Source organism: Thamnophis sirtalis, unplaced genomic scaffold (genome assembly GCF_051295495.1).
Source record: "Thamnophis sirtalis isolate CommonGarterSnake01/CBP01778 unplaced genomic scaffold, rThaSir2_p1.2 scaffold_4, whole genome shotgun sequence".
NCBI lineage: Eukaryota > Metazoa > Chordata > Lepidosauria > Squamata > Natricidae > Thamnophis > Thamnophis sirtalis.
Window position 1 is genome coordinate 126323990 of NW_028261384.1, and position 18745 is coordinate 126342734.

At 46.0% G+C, this 18745-nt stretch overlaps 1 protein-coding gene across 3 annotated transcripts in view; it reads left to right on the top strand.

The window, feature by feature from the left end:
- The first annotated feature begins 2504 nt into the window (after positions 1-2504).
- KHNYN (KH and NYN domain containing) overlaps positions 2505-18745 on the top strand; it is a 36919-nt gene continuing 20678 nt past the window's right edge. Inside the window, exons 1-5 of one of the 3 annotated variants that reach the window (XM_087714148.1) lie at positions 2505-2572; positions 7791-8045; positions 12084-13933; positions 16994-17124; positions 18114-18210. In XM_087714148.1, the coding sequence (XP_087570274.1) occupies positions 7848-8045; positions 12084-13933; positions 16994-17124; positions 18114-18210 (2276 nt within the window). In that variant the 5' untranslated portion in view covers positions 2505-2572; positions 7791-7847. Of the gene's footprint in view, positions 2573-2726; positions 2828-7790; positions 8046-12083; positions 13934-16993; positions 17125-18113; positions 18211-18745 lie in introns of those variants that run through there. The other 2 variants (XM_087714147.1, XM_087714146.1) reach the window with 2 other exon arrangements.

Sequence of the window (18745 nt, forward strand, 5' to 3'; positions counted from 1 at the left end):
GATGGAGAACTTATGGCACATGGAGCCATATCTGCCCGCACACGAGCTGTGGGCGCCAGCATGCATGTGTGCGCCAGCCAGCTGATTTTTGGACTTCCAGAGGGCTGGGGGAGGCTGTTTTCACCTTCCCCAGACTATAGGAAAGCCTCCGGAGCCTGGGGAGGGGGAAAATGTCCTCCCCCTGACACCTGGAGGAAATACCAAGCTCAGCTGGTATTGGCAGGGGAGGGGGGGATTGTGTGTGTTTTGCATTATGGATGCTGGCACATGCGTGTGCTGTCACATGTGCGTGCGTGCACACATTTTTGGCACCTGACAACAAAAAGGTTACCCATCACTGGTATAGGGTCTCCTGCTTGAGCATGGGGTTGGACTGGAAGATCTCCAAGGTCCCTTTCCATCTCTATTCCAATTGGATTATAAATACAATTGCCAAAAATAGAAATATTTACTGGTGGGATGATTTCATCAACCATAGGAGGTTTGCAGAAGTACAGTAAGGTTTGGAGGGGGAGAAGAAGTCTAGGGATGGGAGGGGGGGGGGAAACCCCACGAATGTCACAGAGCAAACTCAAGGTGTCCAGTGGCAACGAAGAACATAAAGAAGGGAGGGAAATTACGGTAAATGCAATATCTGGTTACGCCATAGCTGATTGAAACCAGAAGTGGGGCATTTTGCACCTAACTTTTTCCTGGGGGAGCCGACATCCTTTCTGATTCTTGGGGAAATTTTGCTTCTGTTTTAGGGGGTTTCTGAGGATGTCACGGCGCTGCAGTGACATAAAAAAAAAAGGCAGGAGGGGGCTGCTAGGCGTTCGACCATTTCACGCTTGTGTTTAGCCTTGTGGGAGGTTCATTATTTTAGCTGTTTTCAGGTTAAGAAGCTTCTCATGGTGTCCTGAACCAGTTTCACTCCAGAGCAATGCAGAAACCTTTGCAGACAGGAAACTGAGGCTAGACTAAGCCAGTTCTCGGCTTGGGGTATTGGCACTAGTTGGAGGGTTGTGGAGACTGGATTCTGGGCACGGCAGCATGGGTTAGGGTGGCCACTCTGCACACAATCGGACACACACTGGCAGCCAGCAAGTCCTATATGAAGTTGTTCCTCCTCCTCCTCCTCCTCCTCCTCCTCCTCCTCCTCCTCCTCCTCCTCCTCCTCCTCCTCCTCCTCCTCCTCCTCCTCCCTCCTCCTCCTTTTTAATGTAGTCATTCATTTGCAGAGACAACAAAACAAGAATTACCCATGGGGGCAATCTAGCAGGCACACAATACTGTATAATCGCACACTGAAGCATATGCATGGGTGTCTGTGTTTGTGTTCATTCCACTTACAGACTTTGTTTACCCAGTGTTTAGCTAGTTGCTCAATTCCAACCTTTGCCCGGAGTCGCAGATTCATTGAAGCACAAGCCACCTGAAAGGATTGGTAAACATGATAACTCGCACAAACACGCATCCTCCTGAGAGCCTTTAAAATCAACATTTGCACGTTGGGCGAATGCGCCAGCTAATCCTGGTCAGGAGATTGTATGATTGCGTAAACCCAACTAGATGCCTGGGCATGGAGAAAAACCATGTACCTTTGCAAAGGGGGGGGGAGGAGGGGGAGAGAAAGAGACAGAGAAAGGAGAGCCATAGGGATAGATAGAGGATGGGTGGGTTGGTAGGTAGATAGATAATAAATGGATAGATGATACAGATGATAGATGGGTAGATAAACGATAAATAATGGATGGATGGATGGATAGATAGATATGGATGGATGGATGGATTTATGGATGGATGGGTGAATATATATTTATATCTACCTACCTACCTACCTACCTACCTACCTACCTAATCTATCTATCTATCTATCTATCCATCCTATAGACAGATGATAGATAGATGGGTAGATAGATTAAATAGGTAGATAATAGTTAATAAATAGATGGATGGGTAGACATATGTAGGTAGGTGAGATAGATAGGCAGGCAGGCAGGCAGGCAGATAAGGATAGATAAAGATAGGTAGGAAGGTAGGCAGATAAAGATGGATATATGTGTGTGTGTAGATAGAGAGATAGAGATAGAGATAGAGATAGAGATAGAGATAGAGAGAGAGAGAGAGAGAGAGAGAGAGAGAGAGAGAGAGAGAGAGAGAGAGAGAGAGAGAGAGAGAGAGAGAGAGAGAGAGAGAGAGAGAGAGAGAGAGAGAGAGAGAGAGAGAGAGAGAGAGAGAGAGATGGTACTCTGTCCATGTTCAGAAACCTCTTCTTCCGCGCAGCAAGTCACCGCCTCACAGGAACCGCCCCTCCTGACGCGCCGCCCAGCTGGGAAACTCCAGCTCTGCAACAAGCCGTCGGGCGCTTCCGCTTGGCACTAAGACGGAAGCTGAAACTTGAGCGCTAAGTTTGCTGAGTTTTGGGGGTGTGGTGGTCTTTCGCTGGAGGGGCTGGGGCAGGGACAAGAGCCTCCCTCCTTTTCTGTCTCTCCACACACACGGCCCACGAAAGCAGCAGCAGCAGCAGCAGCAGCAGCAGCGATGGGAACGCATGGAGTAGTTGTGCGGGCTCCCTTGGCGACTCCAGCGGGTAAGGCGCGCGGTCTCTTTCAGGGGACTTCACCCCTTCCCCCTTTCGTTGCAAATGGGAAAGGGGGAGGGTCGTGCTGGGGGGTGGGGAAGGAATAGGGGCGATTGGGCAATCCCGTCCTCCCTCCCCACTACTACCAAGTCATCGGGGCGGCGACCCGGGCAGGGTCTCCAACCGCCCCCTGGGCTCGTGATGGATCTCGAGCGGGAGGCGCAAGAGTTGGCGATGCCGAGGACCCAAAGAGAACCGAATGGGGTCAGTTTTGGGGGGGGGGGCGGTCGGGTTGGGGGGGAGCTCTTCGGTCCGATCATCGGGGCAGAGAGGGAAATCCCCCCCCCCTTCACCGCGGAGTGGGCTGGTGGGGGGTGGCACATCGTTTGGCCAAGGCTCCTTGGCCAAGAAGATTTGTGATTGTGAAGGATTTAATTTCATTTTTGTTTGTTTTTATTTTGTCTAGTTTGTCACTCATGTACAAGATAAGATAAGGAATAAGAATAAACATGTCTAAAAACACAGGAAGTGGGAACATTAGGACGGAGGGAAGGCACGCTGGTGTGCTTATGTGATCTCTTAGGAATGGGGGGAGGCCAACAGTAGACAGTTTAAGGTTAAAGTTTTTTTTTGGGGGGGGGGGTTGAGGATCCCTCTGGTTGTTCTTTTCTCCCGTCCTTTTTTTTTGAGGGGGGGGCGGGGGTGGTGGTCTTTGCTTTTATGACGCTGGTCCCCTCTAGGGTAGGAGATCCCTGTTTTGGGGCTGATCGGACTTTGGCTCTGAGGATATTTACAGTCCGTCCTTTCCATGAAAATACCCAGGCAAACTTTTTGTTGTTGTTGTTTTGGTTTCTCCTTTCACTTTGCCACACAGTATGAAAATAAATGAGAAATCCCCTTGGCAAGGGAAGTGGCGTGTTTTTGCATGTTGTAGTTTTGTATGTGTCCAGTTGGCCAGCGTTTCCCCACCCTACACTTTCTGGGTTGGTTACCCAGTCCAAGTGGGATGAAGGGCAGCTCTCCTTGATGGATCCTTCCCCTGCCATGAATTGGACCGTAAGACCTTCAAGGTCCCTTCCAACTTTGTTGTTGTTGTTAGTTGCAAAGTCATGTCCGAACCATCGTTACCCCCATGGACAACGTTCCTCTAGGCCAGTGTTTCTCAACCTTGGCGACTTTAAGTCTTGTGGACTTCAACTCCCAGAATTCCCCAGCCAGCTATGCTGGCTGGGGGATTCTGGGAGTTGAAGTCCACAGGGCTTAAAGTCGCCAAGGTTGAGAAACACTGCTCTAGGCCTTCCTGTCCTCTACCATCCTCTGGAGTCCATTTAAGCTCACGCCTCCTGCTTCAGTGACTCCATCCAGCCACCTCATTCTCTGTCGTCCCCTTCTTCTTTTGCCCCTCCGTCTTTCCCAGCATGAGGCTCTTCTCCAGGGAGTCCTTCCTTCTCATTAGGTGGCCAAAATACTTGAGTTTCATCTTCAGGATCTGGCTTTCTAAAGAGCAATCAGGGTTGATCTCCTCTAGGACTGACCGGTGTGAAGGGACTCGCAGGAGTCTTCTCCAGCACCAGAGTTCAAAGCCCCCCCCCCTTATTCTTTGGCATTCAGCCTTTCTTGTGGTCCAACTTCCACAGCCAAGCATTGCAACTGGGGAAACCACAACCTTGACTATACGCACTTTTGTTGGCACGGTGATGCCTCTGCTTTTTAGTATGTTGCCTAGATTTGCCATAGCTTTCCTCCCCAGGAGCAAGCGTCTTTTAATTTCTTGGCTGCAGTCCCCATCTATGATAATCTTGGAGCCCAGGAAAATGAAACCTGTCACTAATCCAACTCTGTTGTTTTATGTTATTCTGTGAATTGAGGGAGGCCTTTGCTGTTTACATTTACTTTCCTTTTTACAATCTGCTGATCTTTTAACCATTGACATCCCCAGCTAATCGTTTAACTGAGGCGTGGAGGAGTCTGCCTCCTCCTTTGATCTCTCTTGAGGAAAGGCAAGATTATAAATCTGACAAATGTATCAAAATTTTAAGTTTAGAAAACAACTTCTGTGAGAGAAGTTGGCCTGAGTGGAAACGATTGGCCCCCAGTCTCCAGCGGGGCCCTTTTTATCTGATTCTGTGCTTGAAAGATTATTTCACATAGGCCCCCGGCAATGCTTTTATGCCCATATCCTTTCCCTTGCTTTGCAGTCACTATATCATACACATAATCCTCGACTTACGACCATGATGGAGCCCAAAAATTCTGTTGCTAAGTGAGACATTTGCTAGGCGAGCTTTGCCCCAATTTATGATCTTTCTTGCTGCAGATGTTAAAGTTGACAAATTAGTAACCCGGTTGTGAAGTCAACCTGGCTTCCTCGCCGACTTTGCTTGTTAGGAGGCCTCAAAAGAAGGGGACCGCAGGACCTCGGGAACACAGCGACGGTCGTGAATGTGAACCAGTTGCCAAGCATCTGAATTTTGATCACGTGACCAACGTGGGGGATGCAGCGGTGGTCGTAAATCTGGAAAAAAAATGGTCGTTAGCCTCTTTTTTCCAGTGATGTAACTTTTAAAGGTTAACTAAATCAACAGTTGTAAGTTGAGCATTACCTGTATAATGTAATTATTGCATTTGTCTTGGAAATCAAGCTTCCCCCCCTTCCCCCACTCTTCCTGGAAGATGAGATCAGCATTTTGTAGGCTTTGGGAATCGAAACCTATTTCTTCAAGCTAAGCATTTAGAAACACAGGCACCCAGTTTTTTTTTCGCTTGTCTTCGGCTGCATATAAAATATCTGAAATAGTTAATATTATGCAAATAGCCTAATAATTTTCAAATTATTGTGGGGCTGTATTGCTAGCTGTCCTGGGCCACATAGGGTCCACGGGGCCATAAGTTGGACACCCATTCACATGGATGAATTCAAGTGTTTAGATCAGTGATAGGGAACCTTTTCCGGACCGAGTGCGGAAAATGCGCACATGTTGGTGCAGCCCCCTCTGCCCACACGCGCCCCATGCATGGACTCTCCTCTAGTGCATGCATGGGCTCCCCTACATGTGCGCAGCCCTCTCTGCATGGCCCTGGATGTGGCTCTCGCATGCACACACACACCCTGCATGCACCTTGCACATGCAAGCATGCCTCTGGCACGTGCCCCACCCCCTGTGCATGCGCAGCAGAGACCCAAAGACCAACTGGTCAGCGGGAGGTGTGCATTTATGCACGGCGGAGCTGAACTGGGGCAAATGGCTCGGGTGCCGTCAGAGAGGATGCTGCGTGCCACCTCTGGCACACGTGCCATAGATTCGCCATCACGGGTTTAGACTATGCATGTGGGAAAGAGCCCTAATCTGACTTCTACAGAAGTTTCTTTCTCATTTGCATGTTCTTTGCTATTGTATACAAATGAGGATTTGCAGTTCAGAGCCATTGGCAGGTTTCTTTCAACTCCAAGGGGTCATTTTTATGATATGTGCAGCTTTATTTCACAGGAGCCCCTTATCGGTGCAGAAGCTGGACTTTGCAAATCATCCTATCCAATTTGCAATTTGCAAATAGAGAGAGAAGAAATTTAATGCATCCTTATGGGAGGGGGCAGCTGGTTAGAGTAACAGAGTTGGAAGGGACCTTGGAGGTCTTCTAGTTCAACCCCCTGCTTAGGCAGGAAACCCTACACCCTTTCACACAAATGGTTATCCAACATCTTCTTAAAAAACTTTCAGGGTTGAAGCATTCACAACTTCTGGAGGCAAGTTGTTCCACTGATTAATTGTTCTCAATGTCAGGAAATTTATCCTTGGTTCTAGGTTGTTTCTCTCCCTGATTAATTTCCACCCATTGCTTCTTGTCTCCTGCCCTCGGGTGCTTTGGAGCAGTGGTCAAATTATTTGCATTTTTTTACATTGCACTAAATACTATTTATCTTTTTTTAAAAAATCATATTGGTGGTCTGCGGGATTTAAAATTATGAATGTAGTGGTCCCTGAGGACCGAAATGTTGGCGACCCCTGCTTTGGAGAATAGCTTGACTCCCTCTTCTTTGTGGCCTGAGATTCTGCTATCATGTCACACACACACACACACACCCCGCAGTCCTTCTTTTCATCAAACTTATTTTCATCAAAACTGGTCAGTTCTTCTGAATATTGCCCCCCTCCAACCTCCATTCCAGGTCCCTCCTCCTTTACTTTTTTTCAGTTATGGGACTTTGAATAACAATAACATAGTGTTTTTCCAGCATTCTCTAAGCTGTTTACAGGGTTAGCCTATCACCCCGCTAACCATCTGGGTCCTTATTTTACCCGCCTCGGAAGGATGGAAGGCTCAGTCAACCTTGAGCCTGGTGAGAATCAAACATTATTAGGCTGCTTCGCATATTCGGACAGATGATTTGATTGGATTTGGCACTTTTATCAGCCTACTGTGTCCTTCCCAAAGCCATGGAATGGGAAGATGTTGATGTTTCATGGCTCCTGTGGGATTGGAAAGTTTTTTAGCAGCTGCATCCAGTGTCCTTTTGCTCCCTTGTTTTCTCTTGGCTAATAATTATATCTGCAGAAAAAAAAACAATTGCTATCAATCTACCGTCCCTTGTATACTGCATGGGACAAAAAGAGGACTGTGAAAATATCAACAGACCCCTCACACCATGACATAAACTCTTTCAACTTCTGCTCTCAAAACATTGCTATCGGACATTGCATACCAGAACAACTAGACACAAGGACAATTTTTTCTCCGAATGCCATCACTTTACTTAACCACAATTCCCAGAACACACTCAAATAATTTACTAAGCCTGCAAATTATTCCTAGTATCTATCTCTTCCCATTTATGACTATAACCATGTTGCTTGTATTTTTCAGTTTATATTGTTTTATTTGTTTATTAGTATGATTTGATAGCTTATTAGTTGACTATCACTAAGTGTTGTATCTTTTTATTCTTTTTAAATTTTAATCTCCTTATGTACACAGAGCATTTGCACCAAAGACAAATTTCTTGTGTGTCCAATCACATTTGGCCAATAAAGAAGTCTCTTCTCTTCTCTTCTCTTCTCTTTTCCACTCCACTCCACTCCACTCCACTCCACTCCACAATACTCTACTCAATATTCTGCTCTGCTCTGCTCTGCTCTGCTCTGCTCAGCTCAGCTTAGCTAGCTCAACTCAACTCTATTCATCTCTCACCCACAACCCTTTTAATCAGCCTGGTTTCTCTTCCCTGCAGCTTATTAGCCACGTAGCAACTTGTGTCTTGAAGAGCTGCCAGACACAGGCTTCCGTCATGCCGAACAGCAGGATCCTGGATGAATTTGCGGTGGCCGAGGAGGCCCAGGAGATGTTGATGCAACACCGTCCCCAGATTGAGCGCCTCTTTCAGGTGGAGCTGAATGTCATGGGGGTGCTGGGATTGGACCCCAGAGGAGCACGGAAGATCTGGTTGCAGCTGCAAGGAAGCCAAGATAATCTTCGCAGGGCAAAGGTGAGGCCAGCTCTGATCCTCGATCCAGGCTCAATGCCTATAAAGCAGCTTATCATGGTCTTCTCTTGTTTGTCATTTGGGAAACAAAAGTCTCCGGGCCACCTGGAGCAATGTAGTCCTCTCTAAATGCGGGTCAGTGTTATTTCATGAGAAGACGTTATTCAGTCTGACGAGCGGCACTTTCCCCAAAGCCTTGAATGGTGGTTTTGTTTCCTAACTTCTGTCGCCTAGCTAACTCTGGTCATCTGAATCTAAAGTTGGAAAAAACCTGGATACTTTTTGGAAACCCGAGGTCTGTAAATTTGATTGGGGTGTTGGAAAAGTTGCTTTATCAAGGAAATGACGTGGGTTCAGCTTTGAAGTCACTAATGAATTGAGGTGACTTGAAGGAGATTCCACTGAAGGGTTCTGTCCTCCACAACCGAGACAAATAGCAAAGATGACTTAGTGCTCACGACCAGATTTGTTCCAACCTAGGCTTCACCAGAGCATGAAGCAAACTCCTCATCCCAACAAAAAAAAAACACCACTTTTATTAATTAACCTTCCCACCAAAGTCTTTCAAGGGAGGTTTTACAGTCACAGACCTCTGGCTTGGAGAGCTGACGGATACCTGCAAAATTTGGCGAGGAGTCTCAGAGAGCCACGAACCAATTAAGCAAACTAGTTGTCTCCTGCAAATTTCACTCCCCTTTCGCTCCTCTTTTATTTCCTCTGGGAGGAGGCATTCATCATCCACCTATGACCTTACTCCCAAGTCGGCCCCTGTTCCTTAGCTGTTCCCTTCGTCTGGCAACTCTGTGCATGCGCACACTGGGAACAGGCTCCAGCTGTTCGTTTGCCTCACTGATAGCAATAGCAATAGCAGTAGACTTATATACCACTTCATAGGGCTTTCAGCCCTCTCTAAGTGGTTTACAGAGAGTCAGCATATTGCCCCCAACAATCTGGGTCCTCATTTTACCCACCTCGGAAGGATGGAAGGCTGAGTCAACCCTGAGCCGGTGAGATTTGAACCGCTGAACTGCTGATCTAGCAGTAGCCTGCAGTGCTGCATTTAACCACTGCGCCACCTCGGCTCTTGATGTCTGACTCTGAAGGCATCTGATAACCCTCAAATGGCTCTAGTCCCATCTCTGCCTCTGACACAGAGCCCTCATCAGAGCCTTCCCCAGACTCCAGGACTGACCAATGTCCCTCCCCAACCTCCTCACTGTCTGAATCTGCTGCCAGCTCTGCTGGCTACTGGCGGGCCACAACAAGATGACTGCAAAGAATATAAATCCTTCCATTCCCCAGCATTCAGTCAGAACTGAAAAAGCTTATTGGCTAAGAAGCAAAACATTTTCATGACCCCCCCTGCCAAAAAAAAGTTCCAGTTGCCTTTCGAAAAGAACTTTTGAGACAGTACTGATTGGTGTGTTTTCCTCCAACTTTGGGAAGAAATGTTTAATGTGAAAGCCCAAGGTGGATTAATATTTTCCAGATTTATTAACAATAAATTCTGGCCTTTTGGGAAATCTCATTTAATTCCAATAAATTTCCTCCTTGGCCAAGCAGGTTAGAATCATGCCCTCAAAACTTAGCATAGTTTCCAATCTGCTTCACCAAAAGGGTCTTCACATTGAACAATTTTCATTTTATTTTTTCACTGCAGGAAAACGGGGCAAAACGTTTGGGGACTGTTTTTTTTTGGGGGGGGGGAAATAGAAGAGCTTCCAATGCTCTCAATTTGATGAACTGTGTTTCCTTATTTACACCACTTGCTTTATCTGTGCTGCATAAACAGAGGCACTTCCTTATTTACGTAACGCTGTGCTTTGTCATTCTGTGCAGTCCAATGTGGACAAAAATTGGCTTATGCAAGGATTCCTAGGATCACTTGACACAGCGCAGGGACTGCTTCAATGTTGTTTTATGTTTTCTTTAGTTTTCCAAAAAAAATCATTTTTAAGCAGCAGTGGGATTCAAAAATTTTAGCAACCGGTTCTCTGCCTGGTTGCTGGGTGTGCGTGGCCTACTCGGCACCCTGCACCTGGCTGGGGAGAGGAATTTTTTCCTTCCCTAGGCTGCAGAGTCCTTTTTTGAGCCTCCCGGAGGGCGAAAACAGCCTCCCCTGGGCTCCGGAGGCCCTCCGGAGGCTGGAAATAAGCTTGTTTTCAGACTTCTGGAACTTTCGGTAGGCCCATTTTTCGCTGTTTGGAGGCTTCCCTGAATCTCCAGGAGGGCAAAAATGGCCTCCCCCGGCTTTGTAGGCCCTCCGGAAGCCAGAAATGAGCCCGTTTCTGGGCTTCCGGAAGGCCTGTTTTTCAATCTCTGGAGGCTTAGGGAAGCGTGAAAACAGCCTCATCCGCCCTCCGGAGGCACAAAATGTTTTTTTGGTTTTTTTGCCCTCCCAAACCCTCCATGCGGGCCCTGCACTTACCTGGCATGATGAACAGGCTGTGTGGAGACTCCTGGGAGGGGTGGGATGAGGTGGGATGGGCCAGCTGATCCTTGCAACAACCAGTTCAACGAACCGGATGCAAAATTAAGATCCGGTTTGCCTGAACAGGTACGAACCGACTGAATTCCACTCCTGATTTTAAGCGAATATTGCTTATTTGAAGTAGTTGAAACAATACATATGAATAGATTTAAAACTCAGAAACTCTTGTTGTTGTTGTTGTTGTTGTTGTTACTACTACTATAGTATTATTGTTATTGTTGTTATTACAATTTATTTTCTAGCTATCTTGCCATATGCCTACTCTAAGTGGCGCACACTGTATCCATAAAAAATGAAGATATAAAAAGAAAGCTTAAACTAAGTAAAAGTAAAACAACAATAAAACAACTAAGGAAAACAAAAAGAAAACAGTCAAAAAGAAAACAAAGAAAATACATCAATATGATTTGTAAAAAAAGATGGAAAATATAGAACCAGGTTGCCGGGGATAGGTGGCTTCTGCTATTAAACTAGCATCCACCTCCAGAATTATGTTAAATGTATATGTATATCTATACACACACATACACATATATTATAAATATGCATATGCATATAATATAAAATGATTTATTTAATTGCATTATTCAAAGTGGAAGCAAAATAGTGGTGCTGTGAGCTATGACTATGCCAATTTTTAGCAAACTCAAGAAATAATACAATTACCATACTTTTCAGAGTATAAGACACATTTTTCCCTCCCTAAAAGAGGGTGAAGATTTGGGTGGATCTTACACACCGAATATAGCCATGCCCATCCGTTGGCCCCCACCCTTTGGCCTCTGTCTCCCAGCAATTTGCAGCAAACAAGCTTCTTTCCAGCAAACAAGCTGCACAGCCTGATTATCACAAGCAGCTTATTATTGGTCCCATCGGCTTCCCGACCATCAGCTGTTTCAGGTGCAGTGATTGCCATTGCCTATTTCCTCCTCCACGTGTCCCATTTTCGGCCTCCGCATCCCATATTTGGCATCAATGCACCCTGTTTTCATCCTCATTTTCTGCCTATTCCGATCCCCACCGCCCGGAATGGGTGGAAAATGGAGCACGCGAAGGCCAAAAATGGGGGATGCAGAAGCTGAAAACAGAATGCGGAGACTGAAAGTGGGACACGCTGCAATAAGCTATGGCAATCAGCTGTTTGTGCTAATCAGGCTCTGCTGAAACTGAAACTGGCTGTTTGCTGCAAGGAGGCAAATTGCTGGGAGGCAGAGGCAGATTTTTTTCTCCTGTTTTCCTCCCCAAAAGCTCGGTGCGTCTTATACTTTGGAGTGTCTTATACTCCAAAAAATATGATACATTGTTTATACATCTGCTCATGAATCCAAAATACAGAACCCAAAATACAGAACATACAGAACATGAACCCAAAATACAGAACCCAAAATACAGACCCAAAATACAGATTTAGGAATAAATTGCCTGTTTCCAGAAATGGATTTATTTTATTTTTTGTAGTGTTGGAAAAAGTTCTTTTTCGATGTAACAAAAGCTATTCTGGTTTCAGACCTTTGAGGAATGACTATATTGTACGTTCTTGTGTTTTCCAGGAATACATTAAAGGTCTTTGTGGCCCAGAGGTTCAGGAGGAAATACAGTACCCTAAAGATATGCAGTGCATTTTCTTAGGTGCACATGGGTTATTTCTGGATTGTCTCATTCGAGGGACGTCAGCGAGCCTCACCTTTCTCCGCCCGGGTACGCTGCTGATCTCAGGGTTGGCAGAAGCCTTTGTCATGGCTCAGAGCAGGATCCAGGAATTTGTGGGGAAACACCAGAAGAACCCCAAGCTTCCAGAGGAACGGGAAGCTCAAGTGAAGCGGTCCTTTCGGGAACTGGTGGAGAAATATGATGACAAACATGCTATGGATCTTTTGATCTTGCCCACCTCGGTCAAAGAGGAGTTGCTGGGTTTGGTCAAGGAGATTCAGGAAGATAACACACGGGGGCAAAGGAATGGCTACAGGACACCGTTCGGTTTCGGGATAGATTGTTCACTACGGTGGGAAGCCAACGCTGTGAGTAATGGCGGATCTGGGACTCCAGATCGGCTTCAGTCTGCCTTTGACATACCTGAAGAACTCAGTCAAATCCAGGAAGAGAATAGAACTGGAGGCTCCGGTCATGACTGGCCTGTGGAATTTACCAGGCCACAAGAATCTCTTCACAAAGCTGCTCCTTTGATGCAACTACCGTACTCCGCTAGGCCTTGGGATGCCACAGCGGACTTGCCTACTGTGGATGCGAAATCTCAAGACCCAAAACATCTTCATGTCCCACGGGATGACCTTTTCAGAAATTCCGATGAGAAATCCCAATTGCACCCCAAGCCACAGGGACATCTGTCAGTCTTGAATGATCCTCGGCATTGGCTTGAAGCCATGGCCACTAAGAATTCTGGGATTCCCAAGAGTTCCTCCAAGCCGATTCTAGTTAAATCCAAGGGTCAGATTCTACCTGGATATGAAGGCCTCCAGGAAAGCTTGGAGGATCATCAGGCAGGAGAGAAGGATCCCTTTTGGGCAACAGGATCGAGTCCCGTTAGTTTGCCCGAGGAAACCACGGAGGGGGAGGGAGAGGGAGAGGCAACGTCTGACATTTTGCTGTCATCGTGGAGCGAAAAAGAGTTCAAAATGAGGCTAAACTTCTTCAAAACGATGGGCTACGAAGAGCACGTGGTCAAAAAGATACTACTGGAGGGTGGAGTTAAAGAAGCCCCTTCAACCATCTTGGATAGAGTCCAGATGATGGCGGCAGGCTTGTCTCAAAACGAAGACACCTCCCTGTCTCAGGGAGAGCCTGAACGGCAAGCTCTCGCTGCTTTGTCTCTGGAAGACACGTACGATGAAAACATTTATGTCCAGGAACTGATCAAAACGGCAGTGGTCAACTGCGGCCATTGTCCCAGCAAGATCCCCACAGAGATACAAGCAGGAGCCCCATTGGCGAGTCTCCTGAGGCAGCTCAACGAGAAAGGGGAATTCCACAACAAAAGTGAGAGTCCAACAGGCGGATCATCAACAAAGCCAGAACATGGAGGTCAGTCTGGCATCCAGAGAGCAACCATTTTGAATCACGGGGAATCTTCTCCGCCGAGGACTCCTCCAGGGAAAAGGTGGAATGGCGCCCTTTCGAATCACAAAGGTGCCCATGTTTCAGCAAGTCATCCTGGAGTTTCTCCCAAGGCTAATTTTTTATCCTCCCTATCGGATCCTGAGGAGATCCAGTCAGCCGAAAGCACCAAAATGGAAGCTCTTCACCAGGCCTCTGTTTCCACGGTAACGGGAGCTCAGCGCTTTGAGGAAGCTCTCCAGACGAAGTTCAAGCTCAAGTTGGCCAACACACCTGGGAAGAAGAATTTGCGGATGGTCATTATTGATGGTAGCAACGTGGCCATGATGTGAGTTGGGTTTGGGGAAGAAATTCTGATTTTAAAAAAAATCCAATTTTGATCACTACGACGTCCATCCACTTCCCATTCTTCTTAATACCCTGCATAAAATCACCAAATAGTACAAGGTTTTCAGAATACAAGCAGTCCTTGATTTACAACAGTTAGTGACCGTTCAAAGTTGATTTATGACCACTTTTCACACTTACGACCATTGCAACATCCCCATGGTCACATCATCAAAATTCAGGTGCATGGCCATTGGTTCATATTTATGACGGTTGTAGTGATCCCCTTCTGACAAGCCAAGTCAATGGGAAAGCCAGGTGCACTTAACCACCGTGTGACTAACCAGTGATTCACTTAACAACTGTGGCAAGGAAGGTTGTAAAATGGGTCCAAACTCACTTAGCGTCTGTCTCCAATAGCAACAGAAATTTGGGGTCATAAGTTGAGGACAACCCATATTCTTCAAACCAGCCAAAAAGCAACTTTGAAATGCCTCCAAAGGGAGATGTGTTCAGAGTTCAAATCTCTTCCAAAGATTAGGGAACGCCATTGTCTTAGGCCAGGTTTTTCATCCTTGGGAACTAAAAGTCATGTGGGCTTCAACTCCCAGAATCCCCCAGTCTCTTTTTATTCTATTTTAGTTTGATTTGTCCTGAATGATACAGACATTGAGTCTTTATTGATTAGCCCTTGGGCCATATCAAAATGCAAAGTTCCAGAAACAAACTATTACTAAAATTTGGTAGAAGGCAATATGAAATGAAATTTGATAAAATAAAATTTAAAATGGAATTGGAATAAAATATATTTAAGATGGAATTGGAATAAAATACAATCTAAAATGAATTGGGATATAATATAATAATTTTAAGATATAGATAAAATATGATAAAATTATGTTATGGGTGTCATCCCTGCAGTCTACCCCCCCAATTAGTCCCATATGTGCAGATCTCAACTGAACTATTTTATTTAAGTCCTTTGCTGCGTTAAATGTTATTGTCCGGTTCTGGCTGCACATAAGGCAAGTTGTTTTGATACGGGGATCCCTATTTTAGTTTGATTTGATTAATTAAGGTTACTGTTCAGCTTTATAAAGCTGCCCAATTTCTAAACCACCCTTTGTGTGTACAAATTGAAGCTCAGAGTAATAGAAAGACATCAGACAAGGATGATGGCTGTACTGTGAGGGAATAAGATATAACAGCCTGCTACCCCCAACCCATCCAAGCCTAGGGAAAGATCCAGGTCTTCGAAATTGTAAGTACTGTGGCAAAGATGACATATTTCTTAAATCCCCTTGGTTGATATTGTGTGTGCTAATGCTGATAACATCAGGAGAGATGGTGCCATCAACCAGATTCTAGGTCCGTGATGGTGAACTTATGCACGCATGCCACAGGTAGCATGCGGAGCCCTCTCTGCGGGCACGCTAGCTGTCCCCCCAGCCCCATCACACATGCGCACGTGCCTCCAGCCAGCCAGCTGGTCTTTGGGTCTCTGCCGTGCATGCGCTGGGGGCGGGTCACATGCGGGGGACGTAAGTGTGTATGTTCGCGGGGCGACAGGGCGCATGTGCGGGAGGTGCTCACATTTTGGGGGTTTGTGCACATGCGCCTCCCTGCCCCGTTTTAGGTCCGGAAGGTCTCCCGCACCAACCTGGAAGTCAAAATGTGGTCCACGGATGCCATATGAGCCCCCCCCCCCCAGCACTCTGTTTTGGGCCCAGAAAGCCTGAACCAGCCTGGAAGCCAAAAATGGATGAGGGGGGGTGGGGTGCTTGCAGGGGGGCACCTGCAAATGTGTAGGGCGAAGGGCACATACGCAGGGGGCGCACGCATTGCATTTTGGGGTTTCGCTTTGGTCACTCGGCACCAAAAAGGTTAGCCATCACTTCCCCAGGTCACGTATAGCTTTCTATAGGTAAGCTTACCAGTGTCATGTGCCATGTCCCTATGCTCCTCCTGCTGCATTCCTGTTCAGCTGAACCATAAAGTGGAAATTGCTGGTTCCCACATTCCTTGTCTCAGCATTTTCACCTGGCTTTGATGCTCCGAACCCTGGTCTCTGTTCAAGATGAAACTAACCATTTCATCTAACCTAGATAGGGGAAGGAAGCATGCAGATCTTAAAGAGTTTGCATACAACATAATAAGATCTCCGTGGAGACCTCAGTGAAGCAAAGAGTAGGACTTCTGCTTGCTCCTATTTCTCCTTGCTGGCCAGGTTTGCTTCTGTGCCCTTGGGCCAAAGTTAGATGTAGATTTGGCCCTATTCTGATCTGATCTGAATGTATTTTCAAGGTGTGATATCAAATCATACTTTATAAAGAGCATTGTGGTTAATCCGGGTAGCTGGGTCGAGGAGTAAACTCTTCTCGCTGCTAACGAGATGAGGTCAATTCACTTGCCAAAAAAAAGGGAGAAATTTGGGATGAAAGTGTGCACCAGATTTTTATATCTATTATATATTATACCTTATGGCTAAGATGCTGAACTTGTCGATCAGAAGATTGGCAGTTTGGGGGTTCAAACCCCTAGCACTGTGTAACGGAGTGAGCTCCCATTACTTCTCTCAGCTTCTGCCAACCTAGCAGTTCGAAAGCACATTAAAAAATGCAAGTAGAAAAATAGGAACCACCTTTGGTGGGAAGGTAACAGCGTTCTGTGCGCTTTCGGCATTTATGTCCCCTCGCACATATGTGCTAATCGTTCCCAACTCTAGGGGGCGGTGCTCATCTCAATTTCAAAGCCGAAGAACCAGTGCTGTCTGAAGACGTCTCCATGGTCATGTGGCCGGCATGACTAAATATCGAAGGCACTTATTATCTTCCCACCAAAGGTGGTTCCTATTTTTCTACTTGCATTTTTACATGCTTTCGAACTGCTGGGTTGACAGAAGCTGGGATACTTAATGGGAGCTCATTCCGTTACATGGTGCTAGGGATTCGAACTGCCGAACTTTCTGATCAACAAGCTCAGTGTCTTAGCCACTGAACCACCGTGTTCCCTGTCCTTAGACTTTCGTAGATCTAAATCTCTACCTGGTTTCTGTTCTCAGGCACGGTCTGAACCAGTTCTTCTCGTGCCGAGGAATCGCCCTAGCCGTTCAGTATTTCTGGGACCGAGGCCACCGCGAAGTGAATGTCTTAGTTCCCGCTTACCGAATGGAAAAAGATTCTAATGTGAGAGGTGAGAAGTTTTTGCTTTTTTGTTTTTTGTTTTCCAAAGCAAACAACTTAGCCACCTTTTGGCTGATTCCCTGCAGGAATTTTAATCAATTGTGATAGCTGAAAAACCTATCAGATCTACATATGTGCAAATGAATAAAAATGGGGACACTGTTGTTTTTTTTAAAACGTTGTAATGGAGGACTTCCAACAGCATGATCGAAAGAGAAGCATTTGTACCGGTTTAATAATCTAGGGAAAGGGAAGCTAGATGTTCCCACACTGGATTTTCTAGTAAATATTAATATTAAAAAATAGTTGCTCACTGATTTGTTACCATGTGGAATGTGGTTCAAGCATGTTTATACCTTCAATGGGGTCCTCTCTCCCCATGCCCTTTTCCATTTTCTTGTGAGATCAAGGAGCCAATCAGATGCCTAGACTGAGGGTGGAACTTATCAACCAATCAGATGCCTAGATTGAGGGTAGAACTCATCAGCCAATCAGATGCCTAGATTGGGGGTGGAACTCATTAACCAAACAGATGCATAGATTGAAGGTGGAACTCATCAGCTCATTGGATGCCTAGGCTGAAGGTGGAACTTATCAACCAACCAGATGCCTAGATTGAAACTCAACAGCCTATCAGATGCCTAGATTGAGGGTGGAACTCATTAACTAATCAGATGCCTAGATTGAAGGTAGAACACATCAATACATCAGATGGCTAGACTGAGGGTGGAACTCATCAGCATAGATTGAGAGTGGAACTCATCAACCAATCAGATTCACAAATTGAGGGTGGCTGAATATTTCGATCTGAGCCTCCCTAATTCTTCAACCATTCTGGTGGATACTGCTACAGTCCTTCATGGATGCCTTAAGGAAGACATCTTGTTGACATCTAGTAGTACTTCATTTACGCTGAAATGCAAACAATGAGCAAGTCTACTAGTGTATTTTGACCACTGTATATTTTTTCCTGCTTCCCTATCCTTTCCCCAATCACAGAGAGGCACTTCTTGACCGAGCTGCACGACCTAAGTATCCTATCCCTTACACCATCCCGTAAAATCGACGGGAGAGGCATTGTCCCATATGATGACAGGTGAGCTCCATTGTTGGATTGGTTACTAAAAGCAATCGATGTTTTCTGGCGTTTTTGGTGCTTTCAAAGCTTGGTTGTTTGCTTACGGACGTTTCATTACCCAATCAGGTAATGTCCTCAGTGCTAGTAAGTGTGGGGGTTGTCCCCTGTTTACATCCATTAGATTACCCTGTCAGTGTTGGTGGGAACGTGCTTTCTTCCTGATTGCGATATTGTTTTCTGCTTGTTTGTCTGGTGTTAATCCCTGCTTCTCTGGGTTTTGGTTGCTGGAAAGGATGCATACTGGTTCTTTTATTCCCTTCTTAACTTTTTACTGTCTCTTTTGAATGGTGCATAAGTATGGCATATCACTGTTAGTCTATTGATGGCTGATTTGTCTGAACGCCGCTTCCACTTGAAACTATGTTTTGAGTTTGCCCCATTGTGAGATTCTCTTCTACTGGAGTAAATGTTTTCTGTTACTGCACAGGTTGGATGTTGCTTGTTTAATTCAGGGGGTAGATCCACCAAACGAACATAGATATCAGTGCACCTG